At 71.1% G+C, this 19,434-nt stretch overlaps 1 protein-coding gene across 1 annotated transcript in view; it reads right to left on the bottom strand.

The window, feature by feature from the left end:
* Positions 1-4,918, bottom strand: part of PDE9A (phosphodiesterase 9A) — a gene marked incomplete at its 5' end in the record, with an annotated part of 46,642 nt that extends 41,724 nt beyond the window's left edge. Inside the window, one exon of the mRNA XM_084231667.1 lies at positions 4,850-4,918. Coding sequence (XP_084087793.1) covers positions 4,850-4,918 — 69 coding nt within the window. The remainder of the gene's footprint in view (positions 1-4,849) is intronic.
* Positions 4,919-19,434: the final 14,516 nt, after the last annotated feature.

Here is a 19,434-nt window from a genome sequence, read left to right as displayed (position 1 = left end):
CTGCAGGTGGGGGCTCGGCAGGAATGATCCAAACCGAGGTGCACTCTGCCTGGGCCCCCGGCCTCGGGGAGCAGCTAACACTGGCTCCAGGGTGTGGTCCCCACTTCCGAGAACCACTCTGGACACAGATTGAGGGGTTGAGAGCAAAAAGCTCCTCACCATGAGCCTAAGCCTTCCCCGCAGGCGACTGCACACGCCGGAGCGGAAGCCACGGACCGCCTGGGCTCTCGGGGACTCGGCCTCCTGGGCACGGACACCTGAGCTCAGCGCCTCCCCGCGCCCCGGCTCTGGCTTCCTCCCCGCCCGCCGGGCCGGCCGCCTTCCCAGGGGTCCCTGCGTCCCCTCGCGCCTCTCACGCTGGACCTCGGCGCCCACGCGGGCTGCAATTTCAACACAAACCCTTGGGCGCACTTCCGTCTCTCCTGGTGACCCCCGCGATGACGTCCGCTTGTTGCGGGAGTCAGACGGACATCAGAACCCTCCCCCTTCCCAAGACAGGGGGACGCGGAGCAGGCGGGTGGACGCCCGGAGGCCACTGGCCACGGAGGGGACAGCAGCAGCTCGGGGCGCGAGGGACTTTGCCGAGTGGCTGAGTCAGGCCCGGGGCACATTCTGCAGCCTCCGCTTGGATGACGTCCCTGACGACACCCCCGCGAGGACAGGCCTGGAGCAGTGGACCGGAACCAGCGTGTGCTGGGGCGGGTGGGATGGGGGAAGGAGCCGGGACTGCGGCGGTGGGGGCCTCCCCAGGGCACACAGGGGCACCCCCAGCTCCCCAGAACGTGACTGCGTCTGGAGTGGGCCTCGAGAGGGAGACTGAATTGGAAGGGAGGTGGTTGCCCGAGACCTGCGGACGCCCTAACAAAGCACAAACCACAGCGGCCTCTCCTCTCGCAGCCCAGAGTCCGGCGGCGTCTGAGATGGGGGGGCCCCACGATTCCTCGGGGGGGGGGGCGGCATCGTCCCCCGTCCCTCTCCCCACGGGAGGCAGCCCTGGGCCGTGGTGCGAGCAGCTCCCCGCGCTCGCCGAGCCCTCTCCTCGCGCGGGCGAGGGCTCCGGGCACCCTCCTCCCGGTGGCTGGCTCGCGGGCACCGGGGTGCAGAGGGGACCGAGCTTTGGGGGGCAGCAGCAGCAAGCGCGGGCCCACAGGGCATGGGCAGGGAAGGGCAGCGAGGGCGCAGGGGACGGGCCGCCAGCCAGCTCAGCTGGCGCTGCGGAGGGGAGGAGCCAGCAGCTTCCATCTGCGGAGGGAGAAGTCCTCCTCCTCCTCCTCCCTCCCTCCCGGTGGCTTGAAATTCCATTAGAAAAGTCGAGCTCGCTGCCCATGCCAGGAAAGAAACGTCTCAGGGTGGGGGACGCGGGCCCATCCCAGCTCCCTGCCCTCCGCCACGGTGGCCGCAGCGGCCTTCCCGCCTGCTGGCCGTCCCCGGCAAGGGCTGCTGTGCTGGGCGGAGCCCCGGCCTGCCTCCTCGGTGGCCGCTGCAGGTGCCCCCGGGGCCGGGCTTCCTGCTCCACTGGACTCTGGTCGCGTGTGGCCACGGGTCCTGGGCCGGCTGACCGGCTTCGTGCTGCCCCCAGCTGCCCCACGGTGCCCCCAGCCACATGGCCTCACCACCACGCTGCCTGTGCAACCCTGCAGGACCCCCCGGGCCCCTGTTTTCAGCCTGACGCTGGGGCGCAGCAGTGGCTGGGAGTGACCAGCCCGCTGCTCTCCTTCCGGAAGGTGCGCTGGCGTTCCTGGGCAGGCGGATGCTGGGGCGCCCAGGGGCCCCTCGGTGTTGGGCCTCACCGGCCCCGGGGTGTCCTCTGAGGTGACCGGGCCCCAGCCCCATCTCAGCTGTCCCCTCCGGGAGCCGCCTGCGTCACGGCCAGAGGGAGGGTCTTAGGGGCTGGTCCGCACGTCTCCTGTCACCAGCCACGGCCACCGCGTGGCCCCGCCTCTGGGGAGCAGCCGGGGCAGCTGCCCCTGCCCACGTACACCCCGCAGCCGAGCGGGGTCTGGAGCGGGCAAGCAGGCGGCCTCGCTCCGGGTCCTTTTGAGGTTGTAAAAGATGAACACGATCCCTGCGGGCAGAAGCCGCGGGCCGAGCCGCTGGGCTTGCTGAGTGCCCCGCTAGCAAAGCAGATGAGCAGAGCCGACCTGCGGAGGGACAGACGCTCGGGGCGCGGGTCTGGTCCCCCAAACCTGCCGAGAGCGGTGGCAGGCAGAGGGGACAGGGTGGCCAAGCCGAGGAGAGTGGCTGTGATGACCCCCCATGCCATCCCGTGGGGGGCTCTGGCTCTGCTTCCCTGAACCCCCCACCTGGACTGAGTACCCCTGTGACTGCACTTGGGGGGCAGGGGCCTGTGGGGAGGCATGCACCGCAGCGGCTCCCTGGGGTGACCTCGAGGGACCACCGGCCTCTCACTCTGCAAGCAGCTGTGAAATCGCTGCTGGGCGCTGGGCGTCACCCACCCACCCCAGTGAAGGGGACCACCCAGGAGCCGGGGAGCTGGAGGGCGTGTAGGCCGCTGTCGGGGCGCCTCTGCTCCCAGCTCACTGCCGGGTCCTCCCCACTCTGTGCCTCCACAGCAGGCCCCGCGGGGCTCTCCCCAGCAGTCGGAGGCGGACGAGGACACGCGTGGTCCTTTCCCGGCTGGGGGGCGGGGGAGCTGGGCCGGCCCGGGAAGGAGAGTCGCGCGGTTTCTCGAGGCTGGACTGGCCTTTCGTGCCAAGGAGCACATCTGGCCACGAGCCCTGTGCCAGGAGCCACACAGGACATCTGGGGCCACTCGCCCCCTGGAACACAGGCCGAGGTCTCGGGGGCTCCCCGACGCGACCGGCCCCCCGGCTGCCTTGAATTCACGACGTGGATACACGAAAGCCGAGCAGACCAGTGCAGCCGGCGGGCCGTCGTGCGGCTCCCACAGGCCAGCCCCTCAGCAGGACCCTGGCGCGGGAGTTAGGCCGCAGCCAGGCGGATCCCTCAGCACGGCCAGGCCAGGCCCCGGCACAGCGGCCACGCGCCCCGCGGCGGCTCCGCTCCCAGGCCCCGCCCGGACCCGCTGCTGGCAAATGAGCCAGCGGATGCACTGAGGCGCCTCAGCCTCCCCAGCAGCCCCCGGCCCGCGCCCGCGGCCACACCCCGGAGCAGCACCGGAGGGGCAGGGCTCCCGCACACGCACCCAGAGCACCGGCCTCCCCCGCAAGCCCGCAGTCAGGGCACAAATGCCTGCGGCTGAGGAGTGACCAGGTAGACGCAGGGAGGGACGCGTCTGTCCCCCCAGGGAGGCACTCGGCTCTCAGAGGAGGGCTCCCCACCCTGCACGGGGTGACCCCGAGGCCCCTGTGCTGAACTCGCCCTCGCCAGAGCACAGGCCCTGTGCCTGCAGGAGGCCCCACCCACAGACGCGGAGCAGGGGGGTTTCTTACGGGGGGAGGGGGAGACCCAGCTGGGAAGGCGGGGGCCCTGGGGAGGGGCGGCGGGCTGCACCCACGCAGGCGTGGCAAAGGCGGCAAGTTTTACGCGGTTTGCATTTTACGACGATTTCTAAATATCCTGCAGCCTGGGGAGAAGGCACCGAGCGCGTCAGGACCGGCCACCCTCACGCAGGGGCTGAAGTCACAGCCGCCCCCCCGGGCCCCGCCACGGCCTCCGGGCCCCCGGGGCCTGCTCTGACCCGGCCACACCACAGCCCGGGCGCCAGCTCCCAGGGCCCGCGAGAGACCCTCACCTGGGGGGCGCCTGCCGGGCTGCTCGCCGGGGCCGCCCTAGCTCAGGGCGTCACCTCAGCACCGCTGCCCAGCGACCCAGGCTGGCAGCCCGGGCGCTCGCCTCCGCCCTCCCGAGGGGAGAAGGGCAGCTCCCGGGAAGGAGCCGGGACCCCGCCGGCCCCGCGCCTCACCTCTCTGGAAAGACGGGCGGATGGTTCTCGTCTGGATGGGCAGCCGGGCCCCGCGTGCCTGTCTGCCTGGCGTGCGTGTGCATGCGTGTGCGAGCACACACGTGTGTGCGGTGCGTGCCTGCTGCAGTGGGACGGTGCCGTGGGCTTCTTCCTCTGGGGAGGCGGCGAGCACCTGTGCGGCACCGGGCCGGTCCCGGGAGTCAGGCACCGGTGGGTCCCGCCCGCCCGCAGGATGACGCGGGGCGCTGGCCACCCGCCCTGCCTGGAGGGTGCTCCCCGCCCGCACCTGCTTCGGGGCTCGCCTCCTGGGACCGGCTGGGCTGGGGCGCCCCCCACCCACGGCTTCCCCCGGCACCCAGCGACCAGAACCCCAGAACCGCAGCAGCGTCTCTGGCCTGGCTGGGGTCTCACCAGCCTCCCCTGCGCCCTTGAGAGCAAGGAGAGACACGGGGTGCCGGGGGGGCTCCCTGGATGACCAGACGGGGCTGGAGAGCTGTTTGTTCACTGGGGCTCTTCCCCGGGCCTCGCGGGGACCCACAGGGAGGGACTCCCTCCCCCCGCCAGGGTCTCATTGTCCCTCTCTGCCCATCAGAGCCGGGCCGGGCACCCCGCACCAGGGGGCGCCCCCCCAAGGGTCTGCTAGGCCTCGCCCGGAGGCTAGCGGGGTGCAGGGGACCAGCGGCCTTCCCGCGGCAGAGGCAGGTGGACGGTCCAGGGGCGCCGCCTCTCCGGCCCCGCGTCAGAGCCGGCCTTGGGGCGCCGCGCCGGAGGCAGCCCCGCCCCCGCCCCCGCCCCCGCGCCGCGGACCCCGGGCACCCCCAGGCCGGGCGGGCGGAGCGCAGGCTCCGCGGGGGTCGCGCGTCCCGGAAACGCAGCGCCCCGGCCTCTGCGGCGGGCGGCACCTGCGGGGGGCGCGGGCGCGGGCGCGGGGCGGGGCGGGGGGGGGGCGCGGGGGGGCGCTACCTTCTGGATGCGGCCGTCCACGTCCAGGTAGATGGCCTTGGGCCGGTAGCTGGAGGAGCCGGTCCCCATCCTGCGGCCGCGCGGACTTTGCCGACTTTGGCGACGCCAGCCGCGGGGGGCGGGCAGCGCGCGGAGGACGGGGCGCCGGCGGCCAACCGGGGCGCAGCCAGCCGGGCGCCCGCCCGCGCCCCGCCCCGCGCCCCGCCCGCGCCGGCGCCCCGCCCCCCGCTTCCTCTCCCGCCCCGCGCCCTGCGCCCCGCGCCCTCCCTGCCCGGGAGCAGGCGCAGCCCCCGCTGCCTCCCGCTGTCCCCCGCTGCCCCCCGCTGTCCCCCGCTGCCCCCCGCTGTCCCCCGCTGTCGTCCCCGCGGCCCCGGCGCGGCTCAGGGCGGGCGGGCGGCGGCCCGTGTCCAGCTGCCTTCCCCGCGGCCCCTGGCCCCCCGCTGGCCCTGGCGTCAGCCGCCAGGCTGGGGGGCGCCCGGGCCCAGCCCACCCAGAGCACCCCCGGCCCGCATCGCTCCTGGGTCCCCGTCCTCCTGCGTCTCAGCGGGAGCGGGAAGGCCCCCCCACGCCCTCCCCAGGCCTGCGCCCCGGGCGGCCTTTGCCCGCTGGCCCGCGCGGAGAAGGCAGCTTTGCCCCAGCCTTGCCACCCCGTGAGGACGCCCCGCGGGACCAGTGCCCCTCACAGGGTAACTGCTGGGGGGCGCGGACAGCCAGTGACCTGCCGGTGCAGGCAGCCTCGGCCGTCCTCCCTGGCCGCCGTCCCCCCTGGCCGCCGTCCCCCCTGGCCGCCGTCCCCCCTGGCCGCCCGTCCCCCCCGGCCGCCCATCCCCCCCGGCCGCCCGTCCCCCCCGGCCGCTGTCCCCCCTGGCCGCCCGTCCCCCCCGCCGCCGTCCCCCCCGGCCGCCCGTCCCCCCTGGCCGCCGTCCCCCCCGGCCGCCCGTCCTCCCCGGCCGGCTCTCCCAGTGGCGTCCCCGTGGGAGCGGTGGGGGAGGGCCCGGCCTGCGAGCGCCTCTCAGCCTGTTGCTTTTGGACGCGAGCGTGGAAACCAGCAGGAAAAAGCTCTTATTGTTTCCTGCTAAGCGAATTCCAAGCCGCCGCTCGCATCTGCTGAGTGTCTGGGGTTTTCTCTGGAGAGGGGCTGCGCCAGCCCGCTGCTCCCTGCAGTGCTGGCGGCGGGCGAGGCTGCGGCCACGCCATCCGGCCTCCACCTGCGGCCTCCAGGCTCATCCCGGCGGTGCAGGCCCCTCGGCTGTCCAGCAGGTGTCCCTTCATGTCCCCGCCCCTCCCGGGGAGCGGCTCGGCTGGAGCCTGCAGCACCAGGAGGGGCCCTGTGTCATGTGCCAGTCTGGGCACTTGAGATGCCCTACGGCGGGGCACTGAGGGGCCACTGGAGGCTCGGAGACAGGAGCCACCCCGTGGTGGTGGTGACAGTCGTGAGCCATGCCCCCCCCAGAGTGGGCGCCAGCGTTACTGTGAATCTGGCTTTGCGGTGGACGTCCCGATGCCCTTCGGGCTGGCCGCTGACGGGGTGCAGGCGGCCGTGCTGGCCCTTATCTGTTGTCCAAGCCTGTGTCACCCGGCCCAGCCCCCCGGGCCCTCCCCAGCGCCGTGTGGCCGGGTGCTCGCAGGGCGCGGTTCTGTGGCTGCGAGCTTGACCACGTGGGAGGCCCGCCTGCCACCGCCTGGCTGGCGCTGAATTAGGAATCACGAGCGCGGCTGTGAGCGTGTGCCGGGGGGTCTGCAGGGCAGAGCCCCCCCCGCAGCCCAGCCCCCGCCGCAGCCCAGCCCCAGCGCCGGGAGCCCTCTGGTGCCTGCTCTGTCTCAGCCTGACCGGTCGTCTCCCCAGAGTGCGGGCCCAGGGCCCTCAGAGAGACCAGCTCACAGCAGTCAGCCCTCATTTCAGCGGGCCACGGACAGGCGGGAGGCTCGCGCACGGCACACGTGTGTCGGGTGAGCAGGGCAGAGGGGAAAGGCCTCCGGGGCTGGGCTGGGGGACCCTGTGGACCTAGTAGCCGATGTCCCCGGGGAAAAGCCTCCCAGACCCCCCTGTGGGGGGGTCCTGCCCGTGTCTCGGGGGAGGACGCAGATGAGCAAGCAACTGCCTCCCTCTGGGGCTCCCCCCAGACTGTGGCTCCCCCCACTGTTCTGGACTCCCTCCTGCACTGGGGTCAAGGAGGCACCAAAGGGGAATTTCGGGTTAAGGCATCAAAGCGTGCAGACCCCAGGGGCCAAGATGGGGTGCTGGGCCCTGCCCCTGCCAGCTCTAAGGGGCAAGCGTGGAGAGGCGGGGGGCCAGTCTGCGTCCCCCGCACAGGGGCGCCCCCACCGGGTACAGCCTGGGAAGGGAGCTCAGAGCAGGGGGAGCGATGAGACGGGCACCCAGCGGGGGGACTGTACTAGGGGCCAGGCCGGGCAAGCGGCTTCTGAAGCCACCTCGCTCTTGGGTTAGTCGCTGCTTTGTCAAGGACGAGAAGGCGGGGTGCCAGCTGCGTGCAGTGCCGGAGAGGCCTCGTCCAGGGGACTGGACCGGGCTTGGCCTGCAAGCCTGGGACAGGATCGGATGGGTCAGGGCCTTGCGCCCCCGCGCCCCACTTGTTGGCAGGTACCCGCGCTGGAGACCCCGTCCGCCAGGGACAGGACCGCTGTTTCTCTCCCCGTGAGGGTCGTGACCCAGCGGAGGGTGTGTCCTGGGGGAGGGCCCTGGCGTTTGTGACCTAGCGATGCTATTTTGGCCATAAAATCCGGAGAGGCAGCTGCGTCGAGGTGATCTAAATGGTCAGGAGGCTGCACCCCCTCACTTGGGGGGCCACAGAGACCGCCTCAGCCCACACCACTCCCCCGACTCGAGTGTCAGCCCTCGGGTGGCCGCGTCTGTGCGGGGCAGGCGCTGGCAGGGGCGCCATCTGTGGTCCCGGGCTGGACCCCACTGACCTCGCCTCTTTCATCCTTGCCTCATCCTCCGTGGGGGCTCCCATCACCTCCCGGCGCGGTGCACCTGACACCCCGTCTGCCTGCCCCGTCACCACCCCCACCAGGCACTTTGCCGCCACATCCAAGACCTGCCTTCATCTCACCCAGAAGCTCGTCCCTCTCCTCCCGCCACCCCCTCCCGGGACCCCCCCAGGCCTCTGGAGTGGGCAGGGAACGCCTCCCTGACCCCCATGGCCCCAGCACATCTCTGAGACCCCCCACTGTGTGGCCCTGGACAACTTCCATGTCCCCCGAACCTCGGAATCCTCCTCCATCAGTGGAGGTGGCCCCGGCCGGGAGCGCCTCTCAGGGCCAGCGGGGAGCCAGGGCCCGCACGGGACTAGCTCCTCCCGATCCCCTTAGTGAGAGCAGCGGGCTCTGCACCCCGCGACCGTCACGGTCTCCCGCGGGTCGTGTCCTCGTGAGGGCAAGGCTGAGCCTGGGTGCCCCGCTGGGGCCTGGCCCTGCACCGGGAGCTGAGGGTGCCCGTGTCCCCGAGGTGACTGCTGCGTGCACGTCACAGCAGCCCCCCGCACCGGGCCGTGGCCTGCGCCGCCAAGGGCCCGCTCCTGCCCGCCGCTGCCCGGCCTCCCTGAGCATCCAGGTGGAAGGGTCACCCGTGCGGACCCCACGGGCCGCGTTCCCTGCCCGGCGTCGCGAGGACGACCGTGTTCTCTGGCCACGGGGCTGAAGCCCTGACCCCAGCCTCGGCCGAGACGCCAGCGCGGAGGCCCCTCGGCAGCAGGCCCCGGCAGCGAGGACCGGACGGGGGCCGCCCCAAGCTGGGACCCGCCTGACCCGGAGCAGGGCCGCACCGGCTCTCAACACCTCCCCGCGCAGGCTTGCCCCCAGCCGCTGCCTCCCAGCTGTTGCACGGAGCAGGGCTGACCGCAGCCGCGGTCACTCTCCTGGACCACACTGACCTGCAGGTCACTCAGGCCGGCTCACCCGCTGGGAGCCGCGAGCGCTGGTGCTCAAGGAGCTGCCGTCGTGGTGAGGACAAGGACGACGTCACGGGCCTGGGGGTCGCAGTGTGTCCCTGGGCGCCGGGGCTGGGGTGTTTGAATACAGATGCCCGTCCCCAGCTTCTTTCCACCTGGGCCTCGGGGGCCCGGGATGGGCCAGCCCGATGGCCTCCGCATCTGTTCTCAGCACCCCGTGTCCAGGGGCTCCCCAGGTGGCCCGGCGCGGCTGCTGCGGTCACTCGGGGGGGGGGGGGAGGGTGAGCCCAGGACCCAGGTGGCCGCTGGCGCAGGCGGTGGGTGCTGAGCCTGCACTGGGGGTGGGGCCGGCTGCCCAAGGACGGGCTTGTCCCCAGAAATAGGACGTGAGCGCCTAATTCACACGCAGACCTGGATTGCTCTGGGCGCGCATCCCCAGGTCCCGGCATTCCGGCCTAATTGCCAGCCTCTTCCAGAGGAGAACTGTGCCCGGCTGCTGGGTGACTCCCACCGGGCCTTGGAACGTTTTAAAAATCTGTGGAATGAAGGCTCTGAGGGCCAGAGGGCGTCCATGTTGTGGTGGAAAAGCCTCTTTCCATACACTCAGAGTTCTCTGCGGCCTTGCTCCCCGCACAGTTGCGACTGATTTCCTGGGCACTCGGCTGTCTGTGCATGTTGTGAAATGTCCTGGGGGCCCGCCCAGCCCCAGTCCAGCAGCCGAGAGGGCAAAGGCCTCTCCCTAGACCAGCGTGAACAGGCGCCCCCTGAAGCCCGGGTGGGAGTCTGCTGCTGCGGCTCACCGGCCTCTCGCCCCACGGATGGCCAGGCAGCCAGATCGAGAAGAGTTGACGATCCCAGAGCATCCTCAGGAAGGGAGAGGCAGACCCGCACTGTCCTCAGCACGGCCTCGGTCGGGACAGCTGAGAGCCGGGAGCCCCTCCGGCCAAGAATAATCCCCATCTCAAGGCCAGTGACTCGCTGCTCCTCCCTGTGTAAGCCGAGAGCGAGCTGGTGTTGGGGGGTCGGCGCTCACAGGCTGAAACGGCTGGACGGCTTCCCGGGCCTGAGCCTGCCCCTCGACCGGCCAGCAAACTGCCGATCGCGGAGACTGTCCTTCCGCCTAACGCGCCCAGGCCAGCCGGTGTCGCCTCCCCCGACGCCGACGGAGCCCCTCTCCCTCCCGAGGGTCCCAAGCCCCAGGGGGTTGCGAGGGCCACAGGGAGAGGCCCGGAGCCCTCCCAGTGGGGAGCAGCCAGGGCTCCCGTCAGCGCACCTCCTCTTGTGCCTCCCACGAAAGCCACCACCCCCGCGCCTCCCGGCCTGCGCGAGGACCACATCCCGCGGGCTGCAGGCGCCGGAGAAGAGGCATCTTCACCGTAGGAAAATCTTACTGTTTTTCCTTCCTCGGCGCTTGAACTGTCACGGATGTGTGGGTCGAGCAGCTGTGTGATGTGGGGGGAGCAGGCGCCTCGGGCTGCCTTCCTGGATGTGACACCAGCAGCTGCCCCGGCCGTGTCCTGGACGCCGAGGACAGCTCTGACCGAATGCGGCCTCCGGGGTCCCCCTACTTTCTCCTCGGACTTACTTCCCGGGATGCCGCCTGGCCCGCCGCCCAGGGCGAGCTGGGGAGTCCAGTCCCAGACGGACTCCTGGCCACCGCCCTTCTCTAGAAGCGGCTGGAGGCTTCCAAAGATCTGCCAGAAGTTAGGTGAGGTGCGGTGGAGGGAATCCAAAGGGTTCTGCAGAGGTTGGAGACACGGCACACACACGGAGAGGCCGGCTGTCGGGGCGAGGGCCGGGGCCTACCAGCGCTTCCCACTCCGGGCGCGGCCCAAAGTCAAACCGCCACCACGCTAGGTGAAGCCCTGGACCCACGGGGCGCCGGACCCTGCTCAGACGTGGGGACAAAGATGCGGCGCAGGGTCCTGCTCCAGCGAGCTCGCGCAGCCAGAGGAGAACAGGCGCCCCTCCCCCGTGGGCACCGTGTGCCAGCGCCGTCTCCAGGAGGCCTGTGGAAGCATGTCCGGTAAATGGGACAGGCACTTGCCCTATTTAAACAGGACGGGGGCTTGTATTCCGCTCGAGAAACAGATGACGAACACCCGCCAGGGGCCTGCATCCTGACGGGGAGACAGACGAGCAAGCGGCAGGCGCGCGGCGTCAGGGCGGAGGGAAGCCCGACCGCGGGGAGAGCAAAGCTGGAAAGGCCAGAGGACCCCTCGGCTGCTGTCGTGGATGCGGTGGTCAGGGAGGCGCCCCGGAGAGGGAACATCTGAACAGAGACGTGCAGCAAGTGGAGGGGAAGCTCCGGAGCGGATGTGTTAGCACACAGCAGAGGGGTGCCCAGGAGCCCCGAACTATTAAGGGGCGCAAGCCCTAAAGGAGGTCCGGCCATCCACGGCACGAAGGCGAGAAAGCAGACTCCGCGTGCACGGCTTTCCCAGGGCTGGCGTGTGCGCCGCGGGGAGGGGGTGGCTCCTGAGGCCGCCTGCCCCGCCCCGCGGCGCAGAGGCAGCTCGCAGGCTGCCGCACCGGGGCCCTGAGGCCTGGCACCTGCCACAGGCCGCGCTGCCTTTGGCAGTGAGTCCCAAGGAGGAGGCTAAGCAGGTCCCCCCGTGCTGGGAGAGAAGGAGACAGAGAAAGTTCACCCTCAGAGCACAAGCCCAGCTAAGGGCTGCCCTCGTCTCTGCCAAGGGCATCCTCCCCAGGGTCTCCCCCACGAGTCCTCAAGTCTCCCTCCCAGCAGCGCCAGGCCCAGGTCAGCCGGGGAGCAGGAGTGTGGCCGCCCGCCTTCTGCGGACAGGCCAGCCCGCCCTCCAGCTCCGCCCCGGCGGCCAGCAGCTCCCCTGCTCGGGAAGCGGGTTCAGGGCGCACCGGGGCTGGGAACCCGGGGGCGGGTAGCGGCGCCCTCGCGGAGGTGAGCCTGGAACAGGGGGTGGTGGCGGGCAGGGGTCGCTGGGGCCCAGCCTGGGCGGCTTCACAGGACAGGGGCTTGCTCTAGTGTGACGTGAGCCGCTGAGGATGGAGGCTGGGGTGACCCGAGCCCATCTGGGGCCAATGCGGGGAGCCCAGGCCGGCAGGTGCAGTGGCTGCCCGGCGGGCTCTCGAGTGCTGGGCATCGTGGGGCGGCAGCAGCCTCCGGGCAGGGCGGCTCTGCTCAGGGAGGTTTTCTGCCTGGAAGCTGGGCTCGGGGGCAAGTGGGGGGCCCGGCTGGGCGTCCGTGCAGCCACACGCCCGAGGCCCACACGCCCAGGCCCCTTCCTCGCCTGCCTCCGTCCTGCTGAGGATGGAGCTGAGCCGTGGGGACCCGGAGGCGCGGCCCCTCTGGAGCGGCTCCAGGCTGCCGAGCGGCCCCTTTGGAGCACGCGGAGTGGGGAAGACGATGTCTTCCTGTGCCCCGGGCCACTGCCGGGAGGGCCCACAGCTCAGAGGGTGACCTGAGACTGGGCGCTGCCCGCCCTGCTGCCCGCAGGCCGGGTGACCTGCTGCCCTTCAGCCAAGGCACTGCTGGGGGCGTCCTGCCCCCCGGCCAGCCCCGCACAGCGGCCACGGCCATCCCTCCTGCCCCCCTGCCCAGGGCAGCGCGTCCCTGCTGGGTCATGGCCGGCATCGCAGAGGCCCAAGTCGGTGTCACTGCCTCACTGGGACTCAAGGCCAGCGCAGGGAGACCCCTCGGCCGGGGGCGTCTGACGCCACAGGCCTCTCCTCTCCGACGCGCCCGGTCAGAGTGTCCGTGTTCGGGTGAGGTAAGAGGCGGGTCCCCCAGCCTTTCCTTCCTACAGCAGGGCCTGCACCCCGCGCCTGGGTGGGCAAGAGGACGCCGCTTTCCGGTGAGGGCCTCGGCTCCGCTCAGAAGGTGGTTGGCGGCTCCCTGACCTGGGGCTGGTTGGCGGCTCCCAGACCTGCGTCCTGCCGGCCTGGGGCCCAAGGAGTCGGGCACTTCCTAGGCCAGGGGTGAGGCTCGGGCCCAGGGCCAGCTGGGCAGGCTGGGGGGACAGCGAGTCCAGCGAGGCTTCGCCATCATGTCTGTGAGTCACGAGCTTAATGGCGCATTTATTTGTTAAATGAGTTTTTGTTCAGAGCTTCCCACAGGCACAGGCCAGCGCCAGGCTGGCTGGGAGTGCCCTCAGCGCCCGCACGGCGCCCCTGCTTGCGGGTGTTCTCGGCTGGGCTGCTCCAGCCTGGGCCGCGCACGGCCGAGCTCCCGCCGCCCCGACCCTCTGGGCTCCACAGGCTCAGGTTCTGGGGCTTCCACGCCCTTGGCTGTGTGGGGGCTGATGACCTTCCCAGGTCAGGCTGGGTGTGGGGGGGCTCACGTTGCCTCCAGGGCCCCTCTGGGCTGACCTGGCCTCCTGCTGAGCTGCCCCTGCCCATACTGGCCGTCTTGGGGGACGCTGCTGCCAGCCCGCTCTTCTGTGGGGTGCAGGCCCCCGGAGGGCTGAATCTGTGGGGAGCCCCTGGCCCCTCGCGCCAGCTTGCTCAGCCCTCGCCCCTCACGGTGTGCGCTCGGGCCTGTGTCCGGCTTGGGCTATAACCCAATGACACTCACAGGCCTGGATGCTCGGCTGGCGCTGGCCTCGGGCACCTCTGTGCTCTCCCGCGCCCCACCTGCCCGTCCCGCTGCTTTTTCTCTTTCCTTCCTGCCAAGTCCGAGCTCTCCCCGGCACAGGCGCGCAGGTTCGCCCCAGCCTGTCCTGCCCGTCTGGAGAGCCTGGCCCCCGAGGGCAAGAGCCCTTGTCCAGCTGGGGTGCCAGCTGCGGGCCTTTGCTCTGGACCCCAGGCCCGGAAGTTGTGTGTGTAAGGTGGGGCGACCTGCACCCCCGGGGCCCCCGCCCCCGCCCCAGCTGCTAGTTTTACCCGCCCCGCTCACTCCCCGACTTTGAAAAAGAAAGTGGTGGGTGAAATGCATGAAACCGAGAGGCAGAGGCCTCCGCAGAGTGCGCAGGCTTCCCTGGAAGGCTCCGCAGCCGCGTCAGGGTGTTCGCAGAGCCTGTCGCGCCAGCGCGCTCGGAGCAGGAGAGCTGTCGGCTCAGGGGGGGAGCCCGGGCTGCGGGGCCCCGGCCAGCGCCAGCGCCAGGCCTCCCACGCCCGGGCCGCTGCTCCGAGGCGTGAATCACCACGGCGGCTGCGCGCTGCCCACGAGGGGGCACGGACCTGCTTTTCAAATGAACAAAACGCGAACCAGAGAACACCCCCAGGTGACAGCACCCCCAGGTGACCGCACCCCAGGTGGCCGCACCCCAAGGTGGCCACAGCCCACGCGCGCTTCTCTGGGGAAGAGGGCGAACTGCGGTGACCTGCGGCCTCCCCGCCGGCCCTCCCCGCCGTGCGGTGCTGTGAGGTGACCCCGGCCCCCCAGCTTGGAGAGGGGATGGTGACCCTGTAAGAGGCGCGGCTTCCTGGCGCCGGGCAGTGCCCCTGGGCCTCGCCCCACCTTCCGAGGAGTGGGGGAGCAGAGGCGCCAGGCAGGAGGGCGAGTTGGGGGTGGGCGCCCCGAGACGCCGGCACTGAAGGGCGGGAGGACAGGTCCTGCACGATGGCTTTGTGGACAGACGGACGGCGCGTGGGCAGGAGGCGGGGCGCCTGGGCGAGGGCACGGGGACGGGTGGAGGGGTGACGGGCGGCTCGGTGGTGATGGCGGATGGTGGGCAGGGCTGGCAGGACCTTGGGCGCCGGCGCACAGGCACAAGGTGTGATGCAGAGTAATCACGACGTGGGGTCCAGGCAGGCTCCCCCGGGCAGACCCGCACTCACCGGCAGGCGCTGCTGGCTGAGCTCAGCTGGGGCAGCGGTGTCCGCCCCACGTGACTGGCCGGCCTTGAGCAGGGGGCAGAGCCCGCAGCAGAGGGCAGCTCTGGGAGCGACAGCCGGTGCGGCCCTCAGGTCCACCCGCCCGGCCTCTCCACCTTGGGGCCGACCCCGGGTCAGACCTGCTGGCCGCTCCCCTCCGGCTTTCGGTGGGTTCCCGGGGTGGGGGGTGGGGTGGGGTGGGGAGCCGGGCAGACCGGGAGGGCGAGGGGCGGGCGGCCCGGCCGCAGACCCTTGCGCCCCCGGCGGGCTCCGCACTGGGCCTCCGCCCGGCGCCCTGGCCAGGCCGGTCCTCCGCGCCCGGTGGAAGCGGCGCCTCCTACGGCAGCTCCGGGCCCCGCCCGCGCCCTGCTGCTCAGAGCCGTCCCTGACTCCAGACGCGCCTCCTGGGAGCCTGGCTAATTAAGCAGTTGGGCAAGGAGTGACCCAGAAAACAGATCTTCCAGCTAGGAGCCCCGGGATCTGAGGGGCTCTGGGGAGACCTCCTTGCCCAGGAAAATGGGGCACGGAGCACATGGGGGGACCGCGTGAGGGTGCCACCAGCAGGCGGGGAGGGGCGAGTGGGCGCCTGGGGGGGGAGGCGGCCGGGGCTCGCGGGTCCTCCTCACGGGCGCTGGCTGCGCCGAAGGAGGCCGGGTCTCGGGACGTGTCGCTGGAGCTGGGGTCGGGGGGGCTCACAGCAGAGACGGGCGCCCCGCCTGGGGCAGCGGCCTGAGGTGCCCGCGGGAGGGTCTCGGGAGGCCCAGGTGCGCGCGAGGGCCGGGGGCTCCTTGGCCTGACGAGAGGACACGAGCTCCCTCCCGGGACCCACCCTGAGCTCCCATCTAGACCTCGCCCCCAGGACCCCCATCCTCACGGCACCTCGTGGGGGGCGCCAGGCGGGAACAGCGGGGGCGGGTGAGAGGGTCTGGTGCTCCCAGGCGCCAGGGAGCCCCACCTTCTTCTTTGCGCTCCCCTCGTGGCTGCATGGAAGCCAGGTTTTCTGTTCCACAGAGAAATGGGGGTGTCGCTCGCCTGTCACTGTGGGGAAGACTGGGGGGCCCTTGCGCTCGGGCAATGGGGCGGCTCATCTGAGCAGAGGGGCCGGGAGGGGCGGGCACACCGGAGCCGGGGCGCCGGGAGGCGGCCAGCGGGCAGGGCAGCCGTCCTGGAGTCACGACGCTGGCGGGCTCCTCCTGGCTCTGGCTTGACTCTGCTGCCCAGCGGCCCCTTGGGGGCCTTTCTGCAGCACCAGGCACCAAGGCTGTGTCGGAGCCTCCTCCCCAGGCTGAGGGGCTCGCTGGGCTGGGCGCCGTGACCGCTGCCCGCCTGCCACATGGCCCCGGTGCAGCGGGGAGCACCCTGGGAGCGCGCAGGGGCGGGGGGTGCCCAGCTGTCAGCTCCAGAGTGTCACGGCCGCCGGGAGGCCCGGTGCTGCGGGGCCTGGCCCCACTCGACAGGCGCAGCCGGAAGCACAGCCGCCCCTGTGCGGGGAAGGGGCGAGGCTGCGCTGCTTGGCGGGGCAGTTGGCTGCTCCAGGGCCCAAGGCTGGGCCTGTTGGGAGCTGGCGCGTTACGAGGGCCTCCAGGGGTTGGGCCATGGGGGGGTCTCGTCAGGGTGGTCAGGCGTGAGGACCAGCTAGTTTCTGGTCCACTCCCGCTTGTCCCCTGCTCTGGGGTCTGAGGCACCAGGACCCTCGGGGCTGGAGGAGGCCGTGGCACAGCCCTGGCATGTACAGAGCGACCCTCCCGGCCCGGAGGCCCCGACTCCGGGCCCAGGTCCCGACCTTGTCCGTCTGGGGGTGCTGGTCCAGCCGGTCTGGCGGGCCCCACGGTGCAGCCGTGCTGGTGGCAGGCCCTTCCCTAGCTCCTGCCCCTCCCAGCATGCCCCAGCCCGGCGCAAGGACGTTTCTGCGCCTCAAATATTGATAATTCCGGCACCGACGGCCGTGTCCCCTGCTGGGCACCCAGAGACAGTCACTGTCCACCCAGCCTGCGTCTCCGGGAGTGAGGGCAGAGGTGCAGGAGCTGTCCCTTCTCGCCAGTGCCAGGGTGACCCTGCTGCGCATCCTCTCCCCAGGAGTCAGGGTGGCTCCGCCGCCTGGGAAGGGGGCACAGTGGGGAGCCCCTTCACCCGCCTGTTGGCACTACACACAGGGCAGGCGGGTGAAAGGACCCGCTGTCGTGAAGGCCAAAGCTGACCCCTGGTGTGTCTCCCAGACAGGGGCCACCGAGTGGGGCCTGCTGGACACAGCCCGGGCCAGCAGCCCCTGGCCCAGCTGCACTGCAGGGGCCGAGGCCGAGGCCGAGGCTCCATCCTGCTGTGGGGTCGTGCGAGCGCATCCCTGTGAGAACAAGCGACCACGCCGCAGTCCCCACCGCGCCCTAGTGCTCAGACATTCTGCCCTAGAAGTGCTGAAAGGAGCCTGGGGCCAGGCTATTTGACACGCCTCACGTTAAACTCGAAGGACTGGGGTGCGGGAGAGCAGGCTGTGACACAGGTGTCCCCGGGGCCAGCCAGGAGCCACACCACCCGTCGCGGGCCGCAGAGGGCTCCTTGTACAGGGCGTGGATTTCGCTTCAGGAAGACGATGCAAACGAAGCCGAGCGCGGGGCTGGGTGGCCCCTTGTGGGGGGGCTGGGACGTGGGGCAGGTCTGTGGCCCCGGCCAGCCTCTGGTGTCCGTGGGGCAGGGCTGGGGGCCTAAAGCCGGCCCCCACCCCGCCCACCTTCTGCCCTGGAAGAGGGGACCCACCTGAGCTGGCCCTGGGCCAGCTCGACTCCCCGGTGTCTGGGAGGCCGGGCTCGCCCGGCACTGGCCGCTGGAGGAGCAGGAGGCAAGACCAGGTGGGCGCTGCCAGACGCCGCCTGCACTTCCCAGCCTGGTGGGCCAGGTGCCCGAGTCGGGGCGCCAACGCGCCTGGGAGCTTGAGCTGCCGCCGCAGCCCCTCACACTGAAGTCACCGGGGCAGACGAAGACGGAGGTCACCCCAGAGCAGGCCGGCCTGACCCTTGGACGGAGCCAAAGCACCCCATTCCGGGAGCCAACAGAACAAGGAAGTCCTGTCGGAAAGGGCTGAGGTGGACGGCTCTGACCCGCCTCACCGGCCCTGCTGGCCAGGACCACCGCCCCGTCCCCCTCACAGCCCCGCCCCACCCCCGCGGAGCTTGGCCTTCAGCCTCCGCCTCTGCTCGCAAGTCTCTCCTGCTCGCAAGTCTCTCCTGCTCCCGGCCAGCGTCGGGCTCCCTGGCGGGCTGCTCCCTCACCAAAGGTCCGCTGAGGGCCGCTGCCCAGGGCAACAGCCGAGCCTCGACCCGCCCAGCCCCCCACCCCCTCGCGCCCCTGGGGGGTCGCTCCCCTCCCCACGCCGCCTCCCGGGTGGGTCTGCCGTAGAGCACGCGCAGCACAGGTCAGCTCCCCCCTAGGAAGCGCCCTCTGGCCTCCTGTGACCCGGCGCAGCTCCCCGAGGCACACCGGCCCCTGGCTCACGGCCTCCTCGCCCGGCCGCTGCAGGCTCGGGGCCCCCGCCTGTGTGTGTACAGTCTGCATGTTCTCAACAGACCCCCCAAATCAAGTTCCAGATGAAGCCCATGGATGCAGTTACCGGAGAGGCTTTCCGCAGACACCAGAGCCGCGCGCGAGGGCTGCCCTCCTGGAGGACCCGGCGCCCCTTCCCGCCCAGCGCCCCCGCCACGGCCCGGAGAAGCCGCTGCCACCTGCCCTGAGGCGTGTCCCAGGGAGCCTGTGGGGAGACGCAGACGAGGGCCTCTGGGGACCCGAGTCACAGACGGAGCCGGGAAGGCCGCAGGGCGCACGGAAGCCGGTTCCAGCGGCGGAAGTGAACGACGCGGGATTCAAGGAGTCGATAGGATTCTAAATTTTATTTGAAATGTTGCCGACAGCAGATTCTTGGATTTGAGTTCGATATTGCCGCCTGCACTTTAATTCCCGACCCTCCCCACACCACGCGCAGCCGAGGGGGCGCGGCGCTCAGTGACTGCAGGCAGGAGCGGCCTGGGGTCTGAGAAGGACCATCCGGCCCCCTCAGGGCCGACATCGGCGTGTGGGGACGTGACCCCGAGCGCAGGCCGCCCGTTGCGCACGCTCACCGCGTGCTGACGAGGGGAAGTTGGGGTCAGGAAAACCTGCAGTCTGAAGCCGTGTGTCCGAGACCACCCCTGTGGGCCTGGACGCGCGGCCGGGCGGCGCCTGCGGCCTCTCTCCTCGCGGCCAGGCTGGCGGCGGCGGCGCGGTTACCTGGGGCGGCCCGGGGCAGGCGCTCGCTGACGCCCGGGGTGGGGCCTGTCTTAGGCGCATGTGTTTATTTTGAAGGCATATGATTGTGTCACTTTCGGAGGATTTTGAATTTCATACAAAGCACGTGCTCAGAACTTACACCTCAGCAGCGAATGTTCAACAGCTGCCCCCTGCGCCGCCTTAGCCTGCCGAGCCGCGAGAGGCCTTGCATTGGAGCCCACAGAAAGAAAATAAGCCAGGGTCTTAATCAACAACCCCCAGAGGGTATCAGAATCACACTAGAGCCCCCCAAAGACCACACACGCTTTCTTTAAGTCAAGGGTGGTGACCAGGTATTTACAGTAACGTTTCTCGTTTTGTAGCTGAAAGTGCGGGCCTCCGTTTTCAGCCACATTTTCTCCCCCTGCCTACTGCCCTCCTGGGCGCCCCCTAAGAAGCCACCAACATCTGGTACAATGTAACCGGGCGAAGGTGAGACATTTACCTTTTCTCCCCGCCTCATCCCTCCGGAACCCGGAACCCCAGTAAGCGCGTCTCCGTGGCAGGAAGATTCCTGCGGCAGAGGCGGCTTCTGACGCGGGCAGATTTCCGCAGCCGCTAGGACGGCTACCCCGGCTGCACTCACACACG

The sequence above is a fragment of the Talpa europaea genome, assembly GCF_964194135.1.
Source record: "Talpa europaea genome assembly, chromosome: 4".
Taxonomy (NCBI): Eukaryota; Metazoa; Chordata; class Mammalia; order Eulipotyphla; family Talpidae; genus Talpa; species Talpa europaea.
This window is presented reverse-complemented; position numbering and strand designations above follow the sequence as displayed.